At 38.9% G+C, this 24,086-nt stretch overlaps 1 protein-coding gene across 2 annotated transcripts in view; it reads left to right on the top strand.

Annotated features, from left to right (window-relative positions):
- chl1a (cell adhesion molecule L1-like a) overlaps positions 1–23,621 on the top strand; it is a 61,694-nt gene extending 38,073 nt beyond the window's left edge. Inside the window, exons 14-28 of one of the 2 annotated variants that reach the window (XM_079849844.1) lie at positions 70–229; positions 2,052–2,176; positions 2,443–2,544; positions 2,832–3,029; positions 3,340–3,410; positions 3,796–4,018; positions 5,827–5,942; positions 6,123–6,327; positions 6,589–6,711; positions 8,524–8,697; positions 15,364–15,471; positions 16,021–16,179; positions 18,579–18,704; positions 19,435–19,507; positions 22,960–23,621. In XM_079849844.1, coding sequence (XP_079705970.1) covers positions 70–229; positions 2,052–2,176; positions 2,443–2,544; positions 2,832–3,029; positions 3,340–3,410; positions 3,796–4,018; positions 5,827–5,942; positions 6,123–6,327; positions 6,589–6,711; positions 8,524–8,697; positions 15,364–15,471; positions 16,021–16,179; positions 18,579–18,704; positions 19,435–19,507; positions 22,960–23,161 — 2,165 coding nt within the window. In that variant the 3' untranslated portion in view covers positions 23,162–23,621. The remainder of the gene's footprint in view (positions 1–69; positions 230–2,051; positions 2,177–2,442; positions 2,545–2,831; positions 3,030–3,339; positions 3,411–3,795; positions 4,019–5,826; positions 5,943–6,122; positions 6,328–6,588; positions 6,712–8,523; positions 8,698–15,363; positions 15,472–16,020; positions 16,180–18,578; positions 18,705–19,434; positions 19,508–22,959) is intronic. The other variant, XM_079849845.1, reaches the window with a different exon arrangement.
- Positions 23,622–24,086: the final 465 nt, after the last annotated feature.

The following is a 24,086-nucleotide window of genomic DNA, read 5'->3' as shown; positions in this document are numbered from 1 at the left end:
AAAGAGAAAAAAAAAGAAAAGCTCTCTGTTTGCTGGTCATTACTGAAACTAAAGGTCTGCTTTTGATAGATTCAACTAGGATCGTAGAACCTCCTCAAGACATAAAGGTCATAAGAGGATCTATGGCCGAGCTGGAGTGCCAGGTGGAGTGCGACCCTACCCTCAGAAGACAGCTGGAGATCTTGTGGATGAAGGATGGGATAAATATCCTCTCCAACTTCTCAGAAGAGTGGGTGACCTGTTTTCCCCGGAGTAGAATTCACTGAAGCCATTCTCCATTTAAGCAAATCCTCGTTTCAGAAAGGGTTGCGCAGTCAAAACAGGAAGGATTAGCATGAGCCATGAGATTTTTGAATTGTATTTATAGTTGTATCAGTGCTGGAATCATGGATTAAGTACTTACTCTTTGTAGTCGTGTAACAGCGCGGAGCTAGATGTAATTGTATGCTTTTATCAGTAATAGAGCGCATTTATGGGGGAAATGTCTCTCTTGAAAATCAAAAGGTACTCCAGCTAATGAGCAGGAGCTTTAACCTCTTTCTACTAGGCTAGAATAGGATGCCCAGCAGGATCTTCTGTGTAAATGCAGTGTAATACTGTGCCAAGTTTTGTTTTATTTGCTTCAAGACAAATTATGTTTGCATTTTTACCTCGGGTCAGCAATTAGCAGGCTGTGATTCAGATCCTCACCCCAGATTAGTTCCAGCTGAACCACAAATTATTTTTTATTAATTAAAGAAATTGTAGACAAAAACACACAGCGAACAGAACAGAGCTGTGCACTGATTGTCATGACAACATTTAGCGCCGCTCTTATTTGGCATTTCATACAGGACAAAAGCCACAGAGCCGCCTCTGAAAACCATGTCTACACCATCCTGCGACAAACTAGATCGCTTCCATTATAATCAATGGAGACGTCTAAATTATAAGTGGCTGTTTCATTTGACGGATGCCGGGTTTCAGCCACTTTATTTTTCCTGGTCTGCCTGAATATTTGTATTTTGTGGGAATTGATTGCTTTGAATTTTGCTTTGAGGTTTATTTGCAGACCTTCGTGTGATTCAAAGTCAATACGTCTCTTAAAATATAAGATAATTTGACCTTTAATGATAAAAAAGCAATAGTTCAGGTTGTAAAATGTCACGTGGTGTGACTCCCTAAAAAAATGAAAGACTATTTATAACTTATATTTATAATCATACTATTAATAACAATATATACAGTTTACCTTGAAAAAATATATTTCAACTTTTTTTTTTGTTTTTTTTTTTATAATAATTTTAAGATTCAAGGTTTAAGGAAATTTAGGGACCAATTCTCACTTGTTGCTTATTAGCTTGCATATTACTAGCATATTTTATCTTTATTAGTACTTATAAAGCACATATTAATGCCTTATCCTGCATGACCATTCTACATCCCCTAAACGTAACCACTACAACTACTCATAAACTGTAAATTAGGAGTTTATTGAGGCAAACATTGTTAATAGTGAATATGTGCTCCCCAAACTGAAGTTTGACGGAAAATATTTATTACTTTATACTTGGTTACACCAAGCAATTTTAGAGGAATTAAATGTAAACATTCGTTGAAAATTTGTAAAAGTTCTTCGGAACCATATGAAACCAACATAAACACAAAGTGTACATTTGAAAGAACTTGGCACATATTTTTTACTAGCTTTTTACAAGATTTTTCTTTATCTTGAACACGCTTATATGGCAACCATTTTTGACATATAAAATAATTGTTTCATGCCTTTTTGTTTTACCATTGACTATTGCTGCCAACATAAAATATGCAATAAATATTCCTGGAATGCACATTGCTTATTTCATTTCATAGCCATACAAGATATTGGCTCCTGAAACAATGTAAGATTCATTGTAAAGGAAATTCAGAGACTTTACATTAATGAAATAATTGTGAGCCTGATTTCTCATTTATGAATTCATAAATTGCGAAATTTGAATTACAGCTAAAACTATTATTTTATATTAATATTATTTTGAATACATTGTGAACCTATTTTGGATTATTTGCAGATATTTCACAGATGATGGAATTCTTCAGATTGTCAATGTGAGCAACAGTGATCAAGGGAAATACACCTGCATTGCTCGAACATCACTGGACCAGGATACAGCTTCTGCATACATAACTGTGTTAGGTACGATGGAAGGACCTTTTGAGACTAGACTGAATGACAGCTAGATTGTATTGTTATGTTTATATATTACTTTAATACCACAATAATAGACCTGCTTGGAAAAATGATATTCAAATAGTGGTGCAGCAATCTCCACAAACAGAGAAAACACAAAACATAGTGTTGTTTTTGTGATCATTATTGCACCATCTCTTGCTAATGGTCTTCAGATATAGTTATTTTGATATGAAGCTTGTTTATAGTCTTGTGTCTGAAATGTGACATAGATGTCCCTGACCCACCGGTTCAACTGAAGCTCACTGATCTGAAAGACCGCAGTGTGAGGCTCACCTGGACGGCTGCTGGTGATCATAACAGTCCCATAACAGGTAAAACTCATCTACATTTTTTTTACTGTGATGTCAGGGTTACAGATCAAATGCAAAACGTTTCTATTGGCGTACCCTTTCATGTGTAATGGTACACGTTTTCTGTGCTTCTGAAGTAGGCTTTTGCTTTAAGCACATTTCTCTGAGGTAATTTTCATGGACGTTGCTCATACTCATACATTGCTCTACAATATTTCAAGGGGGCTCCCACTGGGGCTGCACCACAGTGTATTGAGAGCATGCGCTTTGCATATTCAATGACAGCTGTGCTCTGTTCCTGTGATCAGAGTTCATCATCCAGTATGAAGAGAACCACTGGGAACCAGGGAAGTGGAAGGAGCTTCTACGAGTGGCTAGCAGCCAGTTCTCAGCCCCCTTGACGGTCTACGGCCACATTAACTACCAGTTCAGAGTCATCGCTGTCAATGCTATAGGGAGAAGTCATCCCAGCATGCCCTCCGAAAGATATAAGACACCTCCTTGTGGTAGGGATACCTGTGATCCTTTGAGACTTGCTTTTGTAACATGTTTCCATTCCATGTTGGCTGTCCTTGGTTGACCTTGGACTTGTTTGAAGTGCCTGTCTCAGTGTCTTTGTGGGGATTTACCTTGAGAAAATTATACAGATGTCTATAAAAGCTCCATAAATTTTAATGCTCTTTTAAGCGAGCGCTGTCTCGAACTATCAATGACTGCTTGCTCGTCATTATGTATGATACACTTTGGCAGTGTTAGAGGGCAATGGTATTATTGACTGAGACAGATGTTAAATAATTCATATTCACATTTGTACAGCTCCCGACAGGAACCCAGAAAACATTAAGATTGAGGGTCACCTGCCACATCAGATGGACATCAGCTGGGAGGTAATAAAATGCAAACAGCATTGTCAAACAATTTGAATGCATATGCATATATGCATGGCTTGAAGCAAGAAAAAGGCAGACACCCTCACGCAAACAGAACAGAATGTTTCTGGAGCTCCTATGAAGTCTGGTGTCACATAGTTTTAAAGTCATAGCAACTTAATTTGCACTGGCAGTCAAATCTCCATTCACTTATTTATGAGTCAAAATTCCTTCAGATTGCAATTCTGAAGGAAAGCCAAGCGAGGCACCCCAGAAACTATCCCACGCCAAATTTCGCAAACCCATCAGCAAATGTCTCTTGCACTCTTCCACTCTTTTCAAATGTTCCAAATGCTCAGTAATGTTTGCAGTGCACTGACCCACTTTTCCCTTTAATCACCAGCCACTCTTGCCTGTGCAGCACAACGGTCCCGGTCTGGAATACAAACTGAGCTACAGGCTCCTGGGTGTCGAGGACAGTTGGAAAGAACAGATGGTGAAGAGACACTCATTTGTGGTGCGAGACACCCCAACGTTTGTCCCCTACGAGGTCAAGATCCAGGCCTTCAATGACCACGGGTGGGCACCAGAACCCAGTGTGGTGACTGGTTATTCCGGGGAAGACTGTGAGTGTAACAGCTCGTTAATGCATTCATCTCACAGTCGTGTGACACTGCCACGATTAGCCAATAATAAACACTTAAGATAGGAGATTAGTTGGGAGAGTGGTTTAATCCACTCTTTACCAGGATCAGTCATTTCTGCTGAGCTTTTACATTGTGCTTTTAGGGATTAGACATGTTCTTTGCCAAACACTTATGTGATTATCTTTTGTTTTATTCAATTTTCATAATTTTCATGCCCTTGTCTCTATAGTCGACATTTGGCATTGTCTAGAGGATAATGCAACAGGTTGGGCTGATTTTGTCCCTTTTATTCCTGCATCAAAAAGGTTATCCTTGTTATTCATGTTGCAAAGTGCAGGGATGCAAACTTGTCACCTTTCAGCTAAAATGATGTCGTTTCTGAATCCAAAATAGTGTGATTCATGTAGAACCGATGAGTTTTGAAAAGCCACAGAACTGCTCAGAAAAACTGTTCCATAAGAACCCCATTTTAAATCCAACAAATGCAATCATCTTCTCAAATTTGTAATGAGAATTAGGGCTTGACATTAACACCTACTGGATTTCAGCAGTGGCGTGTAACAGAGTCACTCATACTTGCCACTTTGGCGGGTTGAATTTTATATATAATATACATTTTTCAGTTGAAGTCTTTTAAAAAGGAAAATCTAAAACAAACTAAGTGCAATGTAATGTTGTTAAAAATATAGATTTTTCTATACATATCGACACTGAAATATCTGAAACACTTCCAATACATTTTCCGTAGAATACACGATACCAGCTGCGCTTTCTCGCTCTCTCATCTCTCCGAGTTGATGCAAAAACACGCCTCCCCTCTCTCACTCGTTTCATTTGGTCCGTATGAATATTGTTGGTGTTACAGGGCTTTAATTTCGGTGTGGGATTGCACGTATTGTGCATAATTGTTTTGTTCTCACAACCAAAGTGCGCACCCAAAAAAGCCTCTCAACGCTTAAACAGTCAAATACACACAAAATAATGTCAAAATGCCTGTCTTGGCGAATGTTCACATAAACATAGGCAGTTATGTTGAGAAAGAAAACTCATGCGTAAAAGTATAATAGATCAGTGCGTCAGGTCTTAAAGTGACAGCAGGTATATTAGGCCAACTGCCAAATTATGACCTTTTATTACATGGCTTGGTTGAATTCCAATGTAAAATGCAGTCTATTATTTCTTGATAACAGACCGCTGCTAAGTATAACACACCGTTGCCATGAAAAACAGAGCGTTGCTATGGACGCAGGATTCTAACCGTAGAGACGGAACGGACTATTTTCTTTAGCGGAAGCAATACAATCGTTTTTAAATCAATAAACTCCTTTTTAAATCAATATTTTGTGTCAAATTATTGATTTATTTGGTGGGTAGCCATGTAATAAGTGGGATAATGTAGAGCGAGGCGGTTGTTATAGCGAATACAATCCCTTCAGGCTGATTCAAGACCCCTCCGCTTCGCGTCGGGATCCCGATCAGCCTGTCGGGGTTGTATTCGCTATAACAACCGCCTCGCTCTACATTACCCCTTACTTATCGCCCCATATGAGTTTGCATCTCTGAAAGAGCCTTTTCCTTGTACCCTCATTTCTCTGCGGATAGCTTTGTGTTAGCATTAGCACTTTTCCTGGAAAAAGTGTGTTTAATGTGTCATCCAATTACAGTCCATTTTTTCGCCCCCCCCGTAGCTTTAGTTGCTTCAGGAAACTGTTGTGTATATGTGAATTTGTGAGATGTTACTCTCTTGTTTAGCCTTAAACAGATGTGCGTTCTGTTACCAATTCTAGTGCCCTTGGCGCCTCCTGAGGATGTATCTGTGGAGGTGTTGAACTCCACACTGCTGAGGGTCAGCTGGTCACCAGTGCCTCAAACCGCCCTGAGGGGCCATCTTGGAGGATACACTGTGAGTTCCTGACCCTTCCAGCTCAAAGGCCCTGTGGTGCTGATCAATGAGCAACAAACAAGCTATTTATAACAATTAATAGACTCCACTTTTGCTTTTTCTCTCTTTCTGCCTCTCTTTGCACTCTTTGTTTCTTATATATTTCATCAACACCCTCTTCCTTCTGTCTCTTGCTCCCAGGTGCACTGGTGGCGAACTAAAAGTCTGTTGACCTCTGAGAGTATTCCCTCAGAGAGACAGTCTCTCAACATCCCTGGAAACAGGAGTCACACCATAGTGCCAGGACTAAAGCCATTCTCTGAATATAACCTGACTGTCAACGTCTTTAACCGTAGAGGGAATGGGCCCAGCAGCAGTCCCATCTCTTTCACAACTCCACAGGGAGGCAAGAACTCTTTGACAGTAGACACGTTTTAAAATTCAGTGGTTTGAGTGTTTGCTAAGTTCTTGTGTGGATTCGGTTGAATTTTGCACACTTTGTTGTTCACACATGGTCCAAAATATACTGCTGAACATTAGAAGAAGAATTTACATAGAAAGGAGGCGTGAAAAGAATGACACACAAACAAAAGACGATGCAATGCAATGCAAAAGTGGTGCAAGTTTGTAATGAGTTTCCAAGTTTAATGTTAACATCTTCCCACAGTTCCTAAGAAACCTTATGACCTGAAAGCCACAAACTTTCAGAAAGACTCCATCAAGTTGGTGTGGGCGCCTCCACTCGAAACCAATGGGTTTCTCACGGGATACTTGCTGCAATACCAGACAGGTATGACACTCGCAAATTTATCTCCTGTTACATCATCTGTCTCAGTTCATTTTATATACACTATGTTGCTTAACTGTACTAGATCTTTATATTGCTAAGATTTGGGGTCAATACATTTACATGTTTTAAAAGAAGTTCACCGAGGCTGCATTTATTTATTTAAAACAGTCAAAAACAGTAATATTGTGAAATATTATTACAAATAATATTAAAGTGTCCCTAATATGCTATTTTAAAGGTTCCTAATTTTGTTTTGAAGGTCTCCTACAACAGGTTGACATGCATCAAACGTCAAAAAATACTTTCATTTTCTCATAATACACTTTGCACATCACTACATTTTTCAATGATTCTCAAACAACTCGTCCGATAATTCAGTCTCTCTAAATCCTGATTGGCCAGACGGCCCAGTCTGTTGTGATTGGTCCACCGTTTTCCGTTTTCGTGTCGGAAACAAAATGCGCATTACCATAATTGAATTTCAGCTCTGGCGGCCTCATAAAGCTCAGTGATTGTACAGTTATGATGGCGTCGATTTTACCATATCAATCCGAGCGCGAGTCCGATGATGAAACATTGGAAGAACTAGTTATTTAACCCGAACCTCCATTCCAAGGACAACTCGAGCATGACGTTTTTCAGTGATACGCTACTCAGTTTACATTATGAGATGTTGCAACTGTAATTCATCACTACCAGCATTAAGAAGAGTATGACCAACAACAAGCCGATGTGTATATTTCAAATTTATTGCGATGCACATGCGGGAACTGTATCAATAACAGCGCATGCGTTAGCCGAGCTCAGACGTGAATGCTGCTTAGCTGCTTAGCAAAAGTATTTCAGTAAGACAGTAATAACGTAAGTTAGCCGGTTAGCCGGAAACTTACACAATATAAAACACAAAACGACGTATTTTGAACACCCGGTAGAAAATATATGCATCAATAATTAATCATACTTACAGGTTGTGATTCTGAGGAGCAAGTTGGTCCAAATAAAGTGTGTACTGTCCCATCTTTAATGCATAAGCATTTTGCAAATCCCATTTAGACCTCATGGAGATTTGAGAAGAAAGGTTATACTGCTGTTGTATTGCTGTGGTAATTTTAACCACTGACTCTTAAAATCCTCATCCTTTGGAAGTGTTTTCGAAGAGAATTTGCTTTTGCAGAGCAGAAAACAGCGTCTTCTCGTCATGTACACTACACGAACCAGCTATAGTGTTTGAGGGTGGGTCAAAGTAGACGTTGTTCACAGACAGCCAATGAAGGCCATAAGCGGCGGACATTATGCAAATGTGTTACCGTGTTACGTATGCCGGTCACGGAAGTGAGACTGGAATTCCTGACGACTCGTTTAGACGGTTCAGAGTCTATTCTTTTTTTGGGAGACAATAACTTTATTTATCGCGCACTTTCAACTTTATAACTTTGCAGAACGTTTACATTCACAGACAGCTATATTACACACTGCATGAAAAACCATAATAGGGGCACTTTAAGGATTTATCTTGGTGGACTAGATCCACTACGCTGCTGCTGGCATGAGCAATGCCCAGAATTACAGAACCCTGTAGCAGATCTAGACAGGTGGGGAGGAGGGCTAAAGAAAATTCTCATGGCATGCTGTACTGAGCTGGTCAAGGTCATATGGAATAAAAAAAGGTTGCATAGATAGAAAAGAGAGATTTATTTAGAATAGAAATCTTTTGTAACATTATAAATGTATGTAATTTCAATCAATTTAGTGCATCCTTGATGAATTAAAAATGTTACTGACCCCAATTATTTTTTAATGTTCTTCTTCTAGTTAATGAGACTGTGGGTAAGCTGATCTCTGTGAACATCAGTGCACCAGATACTACAGATTGGGTCTTGCATGATCTACAGGAAGACAACTGGTATAAGTTTTACCTGAGAGCGTGTACGCAGGTGGGCTGTGGGTCTGCCATCAGTGAAGAAGGAAGCACCGTCCCTGAAGCATGTAAGTGTGCCCGTAAGCAACTATAAGCAGAGTCCCAGGAGCTATAATGGATCTGGTGTCAGAATCTAAATTGAAGTGCCCATGCTGAGACACAAACATCTGATACAAGAAAAGTTAGTTGTGTTGTAATTAGCACAGCCGCAAGGTGTTCGAAAGTGATTAAGCAGCAGTTATGGAACTACAGAAGTTGCTGTTGGCAACATCTTGTTGCATAAAGGAGAGTGATAAAATTATTGCTTAAGTCCTCTGATGAACGAAAGGGCGGAATAATGTTTACAGTCTAGTGACCAATGCATTGACCGATCAATGAGTGAAAATATTTGCCTCTAGATGTGTTTTTACTTACTGGATAACTGATTTTGCATCATCATCATTGCATTTCTCTGCCACAATTTCTAGGCCACAATTTTGTTACGTACAGGTATTACATGTTTCTCTCTGTAATGCTTATATTCTCATACTCCATGGGTTTGTTTAAACTGATCTGTCTTCTTATCAACCAACTTTTGTTTCTCATGAACTAGTTACTATGCCTGAAAATTCACTTCCTGAAGTTTCTACAGTCTCAGCTGAGACTTCGACAGAGAGCTGTATGTATCACATACTGTAGTTTGTAGCAATTTGCAACTTAGTAGTTAGTTAGTAATTGCTAGAGGTGGGAATCTTTTAGAATCTCACGATTCGATTAAAATTTATTCTTGGGGTCACGATTTGATTAAAAATCGATTCTCGATTTTGAATCTAATTTCGATTCGATATATGCATAGATTTGCCCTCCTCCTTATGTAAAAGAAAGCATGTGTCCCCAGTTGTTTGATATTAAATACCATTATTTAAGGCTATATTCTATTCGTTAAAATTAGGGATGCACTGATGCCACTTTATTCCAGAACCAGGCCGATACCGATACCATTACCTGTATTTTCACTGCATTTGTCATTTTTAAATATATTAGGTAGAGAAACCAAAGGAATTTCATTTGTTTAGCAAATATATATAGCCTGACTTCGTCATACTCATATTCTAGTCAGAATGTGAGTCTGATACTGCTCCATAGAGATTTGATTATGGGGCGTGTCTCAACCGAACCAGGAAAAAAAAAAACTCTGCACTCAATTGGATAGACCTACAACCAATCAGAGCAACGGAGTAAATGACGCATGTTCTTCATTCATATTTTCAACCAACAAAATGTCGCGGCTCTCTGCTCCTCTTTTAAAATGAATGCGCTGTGGATATCTTCTATAACAGACGCGATGGCGGAATCTACACATGATGTTTCATAAACAAAGTTCGGGAGGAGCACGTACAAATAATCAATCCAATATCAACTTGTCATCAAACAATACCATGTCTAACGTTACCCTATATCAGCATGAGGAAGCATATTCACTCTGTCAACTTACCTAACAGTCCTTGACAGTTTTTCAGCATCCCTCCACCACCCCGAATCCTCACTCTTGTCTTGTTCTCTCACAACCAGGAATACCGGGGGGGGGAGTATGGCTACCGAGCCCACAGCCCTCTCCTCGGACAGCACGTCATATACGCATTTATTCTATCTGACTTATTTGTGTGAACTCGTGAAATCTCATATACGCATTTATTCTGTCTGACTTATTTGTAAGTGTGAACTCGTGAAATCTTTTATACGCATTTATTCTATCTGACTTATTTGTAAGTGTGAACGCGTGAAATCTCATATACGCATTTATTCTATCTGACTTATTTGTAAGTGTGAACTCGTGAAATCTCATATACGCATTTATTCTATCTGACTTATTTGTAAGTGTGAACTCGTGAAATCTCAATTCTCCAGCTGCACTCGTCTTTGTTGTAAACTAATTCAAATCAAGCGCTCTTTGGTGACGTGGGTGATTACGTAACCGCAGATCATCTGTCCATCATCGATTTAAGCCCGCCCTGGCAATTTGATTGGCTCGGCCTTTTGGGAGCCGGGCATAATTACTCCTCAATGGATCGAGTCCAGACCGAACTTCCCGACCAACAAATGTTGTGGGCGGGGTTCGGGCTGGCACCCAGGCTAAAATATATATATTTCCTTCAGTCATTTTCATGCTTAATTATGCCTGTTAAAATGTATTATACAAGCCTCTGTTCCTTTCACTGTTCATTCTATTGTCGTTCTATTCTGTTCATTATAATTTATCTTTCATTTATTAGCACAGTGCATATTTAGAGCTGCTTCAGCAGGGATTTTTTTCTTTCTACTGGCCTGGTTGGGTCAGTGGTTCAGATGTTTAGACACCAGTGAAATATCACAATTCTCCATTACAATTTGTATACTACAGCAAAAACTACTAGCCTAATTAATATACATTTATAACATTATTAAAGACAGTCAGTAATAAAATAAGAACGAATAATCCAATTACAAATAGCACAAATAAATTCAATATAAGATACAAATGAAATAAACAGTTTGTTTCATGTTGTTTAGGTAGTTCTAATAGTTTTTTCAGGTACAGAATTTGAATAAACCAATCAAATGACTGCATCAAATCTTCACTGTATAAAATGACTTGTAGAAAAGCAAGAGCAGTGAGTGATTTCTTTGTCCTTTGTTGTTTGATTAACATAAAAACACTGCTGTCCCTTTAAGACGGGATCGAATATAGTTACGAGTTTCATTTCTGGTGTCATACTGGTTCATACTGTTATCGGTATCGGTGCATCCCTAGTTAAAATATTGACATGGAACTGTCGTTGTCAAGTAAGCTTCATGTGTTCCCTCGTTGCAAGCCTATGTGCTCTCTAAACTGTCCAGGTGCTGCACTGTTCTTTGTTCCGTCAACATCACATTATTAACAGACGTTTAGAATAGAGATTTTTGAAATTTATCAATCGATTCGAATCGTCAGATTCTACATATCGTTATCCTACATAATCGCGATTCATATGTGAATCGATTTCCCCCCACCCCTAGTAATTGCTTTTTATACAATGTAACTTTTGCAGTGTCCTGACATGACATCTGCATTTTTGGAGACCTTTAAATGCAGATAAATATATATATTTAAAGTTATCAGTCAAACATGTCAGCTTATGTGACATAAAACTGTGACTTAAAGTGACTTTGAAACCACTGAAGGAGATATAATGTCAGTTCCTTTGCTATGCGGTTCACTCGTAATGGTATTCGCACTCGTACTCGTACAAAGGGAAAACAAATTTTTCTCCAATTACTGAAGATTATATAATAACGCCTTGAAACTGCACAAGCCTATGATGACTGTGTTGCCTGTCTGAGGAAATCCCCACGCAGAAGCTGCTCTCATTGCGAGAGCTTGAGTCTTGCCTCTCTCCGCTTGTGGATCACTTTCTTTTGAGAGAGTGGCTCCACCCCTCACGCTCTCCCGTTCCCTTCCTCCCAGGAACCTTGGAGGAAGAAATAGCGGAGCCAAAGGACTGAGCAGTTGGGCACGAGTGAGCTCTTCTGGCGTGAGCGGCCTGGTCTCGTTCTGGGGATCTGATGAGGATCTTCCTAATGACAGTATGTCATTAGCAGCTTCAGACGTGCATCTAAGGATTCGAGCGGCACTAAAGCAGGGATGGTCTACCCCTGAAGAGCCCACACGTAGCCGCTTGGATGAATGGTTCCTGTCGGGGTGCCAGCAGGCCCCTCGTCAGAGAGCAGCACCGTTCTTCCTGGAGGTCCATGACGAGCTCACCAAGTCGTGGCGTAACCCCTACTCAGCGTGCCTTCGTACTTCTACCTCCACCACCCTCACAACAATTGACTGCTCTGAGGAAAAGGATTACGAGAAGCTACTTCTGTTGGACGAAGCCATGGCCGTGCATCTCTGCCCGCCCACATCGATCGGACAGAAAGCGATCCGTCCAAGCCCTGTAGGACCACTTCAGCTCTCGCTGGACGTGCCTACACCTCGGCTGGACAAGCAGGTTCCACCCTTCACACAATGGTGGTCCTACAGGTCTTTCAGGAGAAGGTGCTCCGTTCCATGGACGAGTCCAGCCCTGACCCTGCGGCGTTTAAGGAGCTGCGCACCACGAAAGGACTTAAGGACTTGGCCCTGCGTGCGACGAAAGCAACAGCCCAGCCTATCGGAAGAGCAATGGCCAGTTTTGTGGTGTTGGAGCGCCACTTGTGGCTGATTCTGACGGAGATCAAGGCGCAGACAAGGCTGCTTTCCTCGACTCCCCAGTGTCTCCCACCAGCCTCTTCGGCCCTGCGGTGGACGGTTTCACAGAGCACTTCACCGCTGCACAGAAGACGTTGTAGGCTATGTGTTGTTCCTGCCCAAGTGCTCCAGTTCTGCAGCTGCTTCCAGTTGCCAAAAGAATGTGCTGACTCAGCAGCCCACGAAGCCTACGCTTCTGACCGTTCAGCCCAAACCAGAGCCTGAGCCTTGACAGCATTCCCGTTCCGAAGCGCTAAGGTCTCCGGCATGAGATAACGCTGGATCCTGCGCCTATCCTGATCCTTCAGGAAGGAAGAGGAGGGGCTAAGTCTCGCTGTGGAAAGCTGTAGTGAAAGGAGCTGTAGAAACAGTTCCTCCGACCCACAGCGAGTCAGGCTTTACAGTGTCTTTGTTCTGCAGATCTAAGCACGGCACGCTTGGACTGGGTTCCCATTGCATCGAGCGACACAGTACGAGTGAACCGCATCGTAAGGGAACGTACTCGGTTACTAACGTTTAGTAACCTGAGATAACGGGAACAAGTTCTGCGTCACCGGCCATGCTTTCACGCTGCACGGCGTTCGTCGCTTCAGTCGTATTAAACTGATTCCCTAGGGCAGAATGCGCTCTTATATAGAGGGATAGCCCTGCCCATAGAGGGATAGCCCTGCCCAGAGTTTTCCCATTGTGTCTACTGCCGCAAAACTTGTTCCCGTCATTTCAGGGAACCGAGGTTATGTTAGTCCGAGGTCGTTTTGCGAAGTCTGCTTATCTGTCAGGTAGTCAAAGTAGTTTGAATTTCTAGAAAATGATAATTTATCTATTTATGCATTTATAGTTTGTATCTGTACTGTCTTTTTAAGATGAACTGTCAACATCTGAAGTGACATCATCTGAGTTGAGTATGTACCAACAGATATGTAGCTGTTTTTGTAACCTGAAAACTTAATTAGTATATTTAACCCATACATTATTATGTCTAAAATAACTATGTTATTAGTTACATTAACTGATAACAGCATGGGAAAGCATTCTAGTGTTAACATTAGTCATAGTACCTGTAGTTGTACTAATTTTAAAGTTATAAATAAATAAACAGCTGTTGTTGTTGTTGTTGTTGTTGTTGTTGTTGAATTAGTAGTATTGTTGTATCAAAAGTCCCTGCATAACTCCATAATTAATGTAGGAAATAATTCTGTATATTCTGCTAAATTTATCCTACTATTCCATCAAAAAAACACTTATTGACAGCTAGCTTTTTTGCTGTTGGCGTTTGCTTTGACTTTTAAGAGCTTCTCTGTGAGGCAGTAGTACTGTCCCTGAAGCCCTGCTAAAGACAGCTGTCTTTCTCAATGCTGACAAAACCAGTCTGGCTGCTGACAGGAAAACATCATTCAACAGTGTTCATTTTGTAAAGACCATCTGTATACTCATAGTCCAAATACACAAAAAAACGAAAAAAAAACAGGACTTTTACCATGATAGGCCCATTTATTTTGCTCTTTTGCTTATACACGATTGTATTATTAGTTGCATTTAATTATTTGCATTTCACATGCATGTGGTCTGAACTCTCTCTCTCTTGCAGGGCAGCCTTTCTCTTTCACCTCACCTAATACAGACACTCCTTCTGTCAATGCCATATTTCCTACCTTAGGTATTCATCCATTCATCTATATACAGTTAACCATCATTTTCATACCTTCATACATTCAGCATTTTCCTACTTAAGTGAAATTTACATTTAAAGTCAACATGAAATCAAAATCGACTGTATTTACATGTTCCTGTTCTTATTGAGAATGATTCGGCAGTGCATGTTATTGCTAAGAAAGATGTTTGTAATAAATTCAGTTATTTATATAATATAATATAATATAATATAATATAATATAATATAATATAATATAATATAATATAATATAATATAATATAATAGAATAGAATAGAATAGAATATATAGAATATATAGAATATAATAGAATATAATATATGATATCACCAGTCTCTTAAAATAGAGATCAATTAGTTCAGATAAAAGTCCTGCCCTACAATTGTATCTTAAATAAATATCCACTATCCAGTTTCTCTCTGAAATGTAATGTACAGTGTTGGGTAAGTTACTCTAAAAAAATATTTAATTACTTGCTACTAATTACATCTTCAACAGTGTAATTAAGATTACTGTACTAATTACTCTCTCTAAAAAATATGGCATTACTTATTACTAATTACTTTCTAAATCATAGGCATACCATATCAACCTCGACCAGTTGAACAATACAAGTATGGACATGAAACTTCTCTTTTAATTCTTTCAAATTGACTGTTTCATGTTGACTTTAATAATGTTTCATTTAGATGAAGCATTTCTGTATGATTTCTATAACACAATCCTATGGTAATGGGTGTACTGGGTTTCTTTCGCAGGAACTAACCTTTTGAGTGTTTTTCCTGTTTTTCCTGTCTTTTGTTCTATATCTTCTTTGTGTATTTCTCTCAGTTGTTCTCAACACATCCACCTTTGTAAGTGACACCTCTGCAAGAATCAGCTGGAGAACCAGTGGGGAACGGTCTGATTCACAGCTCTATGTTGCAATAATGAATCACCGTAAGAATGTCACTCCTCAATCTGCTGTGTCAGGATTCAGTGTTTACAACCGTAGATGCATTTGTAGTGCATTTTAGAAAGTATCATCTAGGTCTGCAACTAAGAACGATTTTGATGATCAATTAATCTGTTTGTTATTTCTTATATTGGATATTCAACATTTTGGTTTAAGAGCCAGTGATTGCTCATCCTTTCTTTATTGTGCTCTGTACGAATATTTAATTTTGAAAGTTTTAATGATGACAGTGACATTCAACCACTCGCTCACTAATAAGTAAATGAGCGCATTACGAATAAAATATAAAATGTGAGTAACGTTTCGGTGAAGAGCCTCTCAATGATGCCAAACAGCCAGAAAATCCAGACTAACCGATAATGAAATTCATTCTTGACTATTTTCTTTATGGGTTTTTATTTGCAGCCCTAGAATCAATTTTACTCTGTCTACTTTTCTAACCTTTCAAAGTGTGGCTTTTCACTTTCATAGATATCACCTCTTTCTGCTGGGTTGTGGCCTAACGCTATCTGGTTATGCGGTTGTTCCTTCAGGTGATGGTATCTGGCAGCTTTCAGAGGCTTTAAATACATCTAAAGGTTTCCACATCGTTGAAGGGCTCAGCCCAGGAACTGTGTACACAGTCCGGCTGCAGGCTTCACACAGGGTTGATGGCCCTAGCATTTTTGAAGAGGTTTTCAAGACTAGGAAAGGTGAGAAGTGAGAGAATTTAGCCTGTGGAACAGCATTAGAGGTATCACTGACAGAGTACCGCATGTGATAGTTTTTCTGTGGGTGCATTAGCACTAAGGACATTCAAAGAAAGTTCTCCTATTTCTTTGAGCAAGCGATTTTTAAAATATATATATATATATATATATATATATATATATATATATATATATATATATATATATATATATATACTTTATAGGTTTATAAAATGCACTGCAATATATATTTGTGTAATTTATACCAGCAGCTGTGGTTGCCATGCAGCAACATTTTAGGTTTTATAGGCCTGAACTTAAATTTACTGTAAAAAAAAAGAAAGTATTTCATTAACTGATAAAATGTTAAAGAGGAGCTATTATGTTTTTTTACATTTTCAACTTTCTGTAGTGTGTAATGTTGTTGTTTGAGCATGAATAAGGTCTACTCAAAAGCACAAAGTCACTCAAAAGGAAGTTAAAGTCCTTGCACACTGAATTTTCGCACGTTAAAGAATAAATACGACCTCATGTTTTGTCAATCACGCTTATACACTGCTTCCAAAACTTTCGTCCGCCATAAAAAAATTCGGATAGGGTTCCATTTTCTGCGTTTTTCGCATCCGTAGCAAGCATTTTGAATGGTGTTTTACAATTCAGAGCCACCGAATCACGAATACAAAAAAACGCATCCGAAAATTTCGGACTCTGCGTGCAAGGACCTTTATTCTCTATTTCAGTAACACTGTTTCTGAACTCCGTGAAATGCTTCCATTGTAGTTTTGAGTTCTTCCGGGAAGAAACATGTCACAATTTTCCTCATTTAAATAATTTTTGCCCAAGACAAAAAAAATAGGGACGAGGCCTGATTGAGTTGTGTTAGTGTGTTGTCACCATGTTCAAGAGACGCTGTTTTTTTCCAGCCCGGATCTAACGCAGTTATGGTAAGGGGTGTGACACTTCCTAAACATGCTCAAAGCAGGTGACCAATCACATTCCAGCACATTGCACTTTTCAGAAGGAGGGGATTCATAGAGACAGAAACTAAACAGAGCGTTACTGACAGACTGGGAAGAGAGGTGCTGCAACAATGTCAAATATGTGAAAATTTTTTTTTTTTTTTTTGAACATTCAAACAGGAAAAGCTATTTTAGTAGAGCCCCAAAACAAAATCAAGACTTTGTAAAAAGGCATAATAGGTCTTCTTTAATATTACTTCATACTCTTGTGTTTTGTATCTGTATTATATGCTGGATAACCACCTTAACCTGTATAATATTCTAAAAACCACCTTACAGGCAGTAAAGAGACACATGATGAATTAGAGTTCATCACAAGTAGCTGAGGTATATACTGAGGTACATATGGTGCACAACAAAAACACAAAACACCATCATGGTATGACAAGTGACACAAAAATAGTGGAATAAACGTTTATTAAACAACCTCAAGTTCCACTTTTCTGCAGAGTTTTGCTCCAACCCTAATTAAACACAACTAAACGAACAGATCAAAAATCTTTAGGATTACTAGGAAGTTACAGGCAGGTGAGTTTGATCAAAGGCTGGAGCAAAACTCAGGAAAGTGGACCAAGAGGGCCAGAGTTGAGATCCTCTGATGAGGTCTTATCATGAGGAATCCATTTTCATTTTACTAAAATCTTTTGAAAGTTCCACTCCAGAATAAACTACCTTTTATTGAAACTAGGCTGTAAAACAGCGTGTTCTCTACATCCACAACTTTCTGATGTCAGACAGATGAATACATTTGGACACATGACGTCCAACCTTTACTCTTACTTCTGATGCCTACTCAGTATTTGCTGAAACTGCAACTTTAATACGAAGGGGAGAGCGTAGATAATGTTATTTGCAACACCAGAAGAAGTAACGATAATGCCACAGATATATGTGCTAGATGTAGCACCTACTGCTCTGCATATCCTTCCGACGAATCAGAATATAAGAAACAAATGATTGAAATTTATTTTCAGTGGGACAACATTTCATTTTTACAGCAAACCCACATAGGCTGTGTGACAGCAGCAAAAACAGCCCATTTAAGTCAGCAAGTAGTTGGAAATTTTCATTCAAAAAATTCATTAAACATTTGGAAATTAACTTAAATATCTTTGCCACAGTCACAAAAAACAAACAAACAAACAAGTAATTAAAAATGTATATGATCCACAAATGCTCTACTTTGTGTTCTGATTGTTCTCATTTGACAACCCACATCAGAAGTTGCCGCAGGAGCCGTATTTAAAAATGCCATTTGAGGATATGATTGTTTTTATCTTCTAACCCAACAAGACAGTATCTGTCAATGTTTTCAAGTTGGCATCAGTGTGATTGTGCTCACGAATGACATTTTCCCAAAAACAAACTCTTTTGTCCTTGCAGTGTCTAGTAAACAAGCGGCGGGATCCCAGGAGTGGTTTGTGGGGATAATGTGCGCGGGGGCTTTACTAACTCTGCTTGTCCTCATCGGCTGTTTTGTGCTCAAGAACAAAGGCGGCAAGTATGCAGGTAAGACACAAACAGCTTTAGAGGTCACACAGAGCTTCCAAGACCCTGTCCAAGCTCACAGTAGTCTGTAGTCAACAGCTTGGTGCTTTTCTGTGGATCTGTCGCACCAACCCATAGACTTATTACTAGCTGCGTCAGAGAGATATCTTGAGATCAGTGAGCTTTACTGGCCTGTCCTCATCGGCTCCTACTGTGGTCTTCAGCTTTTTTTGTTCCACATACTGTATATTAAACCAATATGAAAGGTTTTTAATGGATTCAAGATTTACATCCTGAATTAATTATTATAAAATTGCATAAGAACCCTTATGGAGTGTATGCAATTAAGCCTAAGGCATTGCAAGATATAGCTTTAAACACCTTGATCTTTCACTGTGGCTGTTATATGCTTTACAATACATTATGTTAGATATAGCTTACCAAGCTGAAAAGAATAAATGCTTTTACCAGTAAGGTTATATCTTACATTCAAGTTCAGTTTACACATCAGTCTGTGTCCTTGATGTGCTTCCATGCGGCAAAATAGGAAATATTCTCACAATTTCGTGAGGTATTGAATGTTTACTCAGAAAACATGTGGATGCCAATATGATCTCTTATGAATAACAACAGTGTCCTTTTTGAAATAATATCAAGGCAGGAAGTTTCAAAAGCAACTGAGAAATATCAGTAAGCAAAGCACTCTCCTTATTATAGAATAAATAATCTTTTCCGAATGTTTTCTTGGCAGTGAAGGAAAAGGAGGAGTGTCCTGCTGATCTGGAATCTCACGGCATGGTAGAAGAAACTCCCTGCGAGTACAGGTCAGAGAGCCACACTAGTTCTGTTATAGATCTCGACACAAGTTCTTCATCTCACTGAGCTCCTGCTGTAACATCATTTCTTAATGCCTTTATCTCCTGCAAACAAACCCTACATGCATGGCATTTACTTGGAGCCACACGGAAAGCATTGCTCTCTCTAGCCTACACACACAGGTAGTGAACGGCAGCTTTGTTTTGTGCAAAAGTGTAGTTGTGTGTGATTTATAGTTGTCGTGTTGTGTGTAGCTTATAGTACAACTTTAAAAGGTTCCCTCAGTTATAGAAAATACCTATTAATGTCTGGGAATTTTCAAAATGAAACGTTTTAAAATTATTTCCATGCCTGAAAAGGTCATGGAAATAAATACAATTTAAAAAAAAATCGTGGCAAAGTGAATCATTTTTTTTATTGGTTTTCATTGACTAGATGAAAAATATCATAAGTGAAATAAATATTGCTCTTTAACAGTTTAACAGAGACATTTGCATACTAAGTATAATCATTTATATAATCATATATGAAGAGTTCAGATGCAAAAGCCTCTAAGTGCCATCTGAAAATTTCTTCTAGAATGGTCATTTTTATCAAGCTCGTATATTTAAGGTCAGTAATTTCACTTAAATGACAATTCATAGGTAATTTGCATTGCCATTTAAGTGAAATTACTGAACTTAAATATACGAGCTTGATAAAAATGACCATTCTAGAAGAAATCTTCAGATGGCACTTAGAGGCTTTTGCATCTGAACTCTTCATATATACACTATTGTTTAGAGTCAGCAATATATTTTTTAAATGAATACTTTTATCTAGCCAGGACACATACAGTTTATCAAGATTATTTTGCGACAATGTAAATGTTTTTACTATTTCAAATAAATGCAGTTCTTTTGACGTTTCTATTCATCAAAGAATCCTAAAAAATGTTTCACGATTTCCACAAAATTTATAATAATAAGAAATGTTTCTTGAGCAGCAAATCAGCATATGAGAATGATTTCTGAAGGATCGTGTGACACTGAAGACTGGAGTAACGATGCTGAAAATTCAGTTATGCATCACAGGAATAAATTACATTTAAATTTGATTCAAATACAAAATAATATTTGACTAATATTAAATAATGTAATAATGCAATTTGATAAAATAAATGTAGCCTTGGTGAGCATAAAAATACTTAAAATCTTACTGATCCCAAACTTTTGAACATCAATAATCAGAAATGACTGAAAATATGTTGGTAAGAAATTGTGGAAACCCTATAAAACGTGTGCAGTTATTATTGGAACATTAACCAGTCAGAGCCATGACACTGTGTCACAACCAGGTGCAAACAAGTAGCACATTAAAAACCTGTGTGGAAAAAAGAGCAGAGGCGAGGAAAAGGGGGTTGTATGCAGTTAGCTTGTATTAATTGCATATGGAGTATCTCGAATCCGTAATAGTGTTTCCATCTCATTACGCTTAGATACCCGTTTTATTCCTCCCTCAGGAAAGAAATGCGGCTTCAGCAGAGGCTCAGAGTCTGATCTGAACGCTACCCTTGTTTAGGGAGTTACAGCACCAGACACATTCGAACATCTGCTAACTGAAGTAACCAGATAGGGAAGCGCGTCCCATACCAGCTGTGGAGTATGACGGGAGCCTCGCAGGCTTTCAAAACTGCATTACTCAGGCTTACACAAGGAGGCCACTGATTTATTACACTTTTGAGAATAGAAGAGCTGGTTTATCATGTTACGCCATTGATGATATTCATTTGATGAAATTAAATATGATATAGTGCATTGAATTCTGGGATACTAATATATTATAGATAGAAGAGGTGGACATATAAAGGAGGGAAGAAATTTAAACTAATCTGTCAGTAGTTATTGAAAGAGAAATGCTGAATGAAAATATACAGTATATATAGTAGTAGGTGAAATGAATATCTCTTAACAAGGTCACATATTAAGGTCTGGGTAGATTAGATGGTGAGCAAACAATTAGTTATCGTAATCAACATGTTGGACGCAGGAGAAATGGGCAGGAATAAAGATCTGTGCGACTCTGACAATGGCCGAATTGTTATGGCAAGGCGACTGGGTCAGAGTGTCTCTGAAATGGCAAGGCTTGTGTCTTGCTCCCGGTTAGAAGTGGTGAGAATTTATCAACAGTGGTCCGAGGAGGGACAAACCACAAATCGATGACAGTGTGTTGGACGCCCAAGGCTCATCGATGCACGAGGGCCACGAAGGCAATCCCGTCTTGTCCGAGCCAACAGAACTCAACAGAATTCACACAAAATTGCAATGTGCATCGCATTTTGCTGTGTATAATGACCCCTGTCCACCGCTGAAAACACCTACAATGGGCGCGCAAGACTTGAGCTATCTGCATATACCAACGCATTCTCATTTAGGGCGTCATATACTGACGCTTTTGACATTTCGTCTACATCCAACGCACATGGCACCCTTTAGCGTCAATATGACACGCACAGAGGTTTGTTCGGTTATGGGTAGGTTTAGGTCTGGGGTAGGGTTAGGGTTAGACCGCTAGGAGGCGCCTTCTGGCCCATATCTATCTGTGTCTCATATTGACGCTAAAGGGTGCCATGTGCGTTGGATGTAGACGAAATGTCAAAAGCGTCAGTATATGACGCCTTGGGATGAGAACGGGCTGCATTTACATACATGAATGTTCAAAAGTTTGTGGTCAGTAAGATTTTTCTTTAAATTAATACTTTTTTTTTTTTTCTTCAGCAAAGACACATTTCGAATGTTACAAACGACTTATATTGCCAATAAATGCAGTTTTTTCTCTTATGAATTATGAATCTGTGTGTGTGTGTCTGCGTGCGCGCCAACAGATTATGCTACAATTATTTTAGTCTTTATCTGCACCAATTAATCAGCAAAGGATGACGCAAAGCAGTCCCCATTGTTCAGTGTCCTATTGTGGTCAGCAGGACTATTATTTCTAAAATGAAAAGAGGACAAATGTCAGTTTATCCTAATACATTTTCCGTCTGGATTTATTTTAGCGCTACCCGAGATGTTGTGGCATCTCATAGTAATTGGGAGCTTACGAGGTGACCCCTCGTCTCCTTACAGACACCTGCTTGCTGGCAGTGCGCCTGCTCTCAAATTGGCAGCTAATTTCGGTTTGTCCCATCATTCCTAAGGGACTAAAGTGACCTGACAGGCTGTTTGTCTACAGGCACACAAAAGAGTCTCTTAAGTTAGTCCTCTCATTGGCTGGTGTGTCCGGTTCTCTTTGATTTTTCTCTCTGTTTAGTTTCGAGAATTTCCATCAGGCCTTGAAGTCTTTGCAATTAGTAATTAGCAGAAAGCGGTGATTGCATCCTTCCTACACCCCTTACCCACACTGTCTACCAGCCTTGACTAGGATCATCCTCTTAGTCACTCTGAGCTGAATTTGACTCGTTTTTCTTGGTGTTTGACAGTGACAATGATGAGAAGCCGCTGAAAAGCAGCCAGCAATTGCTCAGAGACATCAACGAGGATGTTAGCAGTGGGGACAGCTCTGTGATATCAGACGATGAGGACTGCGAGTTCAACGAAGACGGGTCGTTCATCGGCGAGTACTCGGGAAACAAGCGCAGGGCGTCCGTGGAGGTGAACGGACACGCCCCTGGGACTTCCTAATGCTGGTTCAGTCTTATGAACTTTTAAACAATTTAACAGGGAGAAAGAAAAGTTTGTTTGTATGATGTGCCTTGGACGTTTTTTAAAAAGGTTTTTGCACGAATGACCACTTCTTTACAGTATTAATATGAAGGGTGATGGCAGGTTATAATTCTGCACAACATGAAAATTATGCCATTATTTACTCATCGCTATGTTGTTTCAAACTCAAGTTGTGACTTTCTGAGACGTTTAGCAGAATGTTCAAGTAGCTCTTTCCATACAATACAAATAATTGTCAACCAGGGGCTGCAAAACTCTAAACATAGACCCATTAGCTATATTCAAAGTCTTTCATATGATATGGAATTTAAGTCATTACTCTCAAATCTCATTAACATTTGCGCATATTCAAATATGGCACATCAAGTAATATCACACTAGGTTTGACATAAATGCTGAAAGACAAAAAGAAAGAAAGTCATACAGGTTTCCATAACGGTGAGTAAATGAAGACAGAATGTACATTGTTTGGCGAGCTAGTTGTTTAACAAACCACTTTTGGTTTTATAAAACATGGTCCCACTTTATATTAAGTGTCTTTATGTACTAACATTTAAATTAATCATTTGATACAATGCACTTATTGCGTACTGTACATACTACATGATTTTGCATTGTATTTATATTTTAAAAATACCTGCATGTAATTACATATGTTATTAAAGGGATAGTTTACCCAGACATTTAAATTCTGTCATCATTTACTCACCTTCATGTTGTTCCAAACCTGTATGAGTTTATTTCTTCTGTTGAACACAACGGATATTTTAGAGAATGTTGGTAACCAGACAGTTGACGGTAGCCATTGACTTTCATAGTATTTCTTTCCCTGTTCAACAGAAGAACGAAATTCATACAGGTTTGGAAGAACATGAGGGTGAGT

This window comes from Squalius cephalus (assembly GCF_949319135.1).
Source record: "Squalius cephalus genome assembly, chromosome: 18".
Classification (NCBI taxonomy): domain Eukaryota; kingdom Metazoa; phylum Chordata; class Actinopteri; order Cypriniformes; family Leuciscidae; genus Squalius; species Squalius cephalus.
The sequence above is the reverse complement of the archived record's forward strand: the minus strand, read 5'-3'. Positions and strand labels throughout refer to the sequence as shown.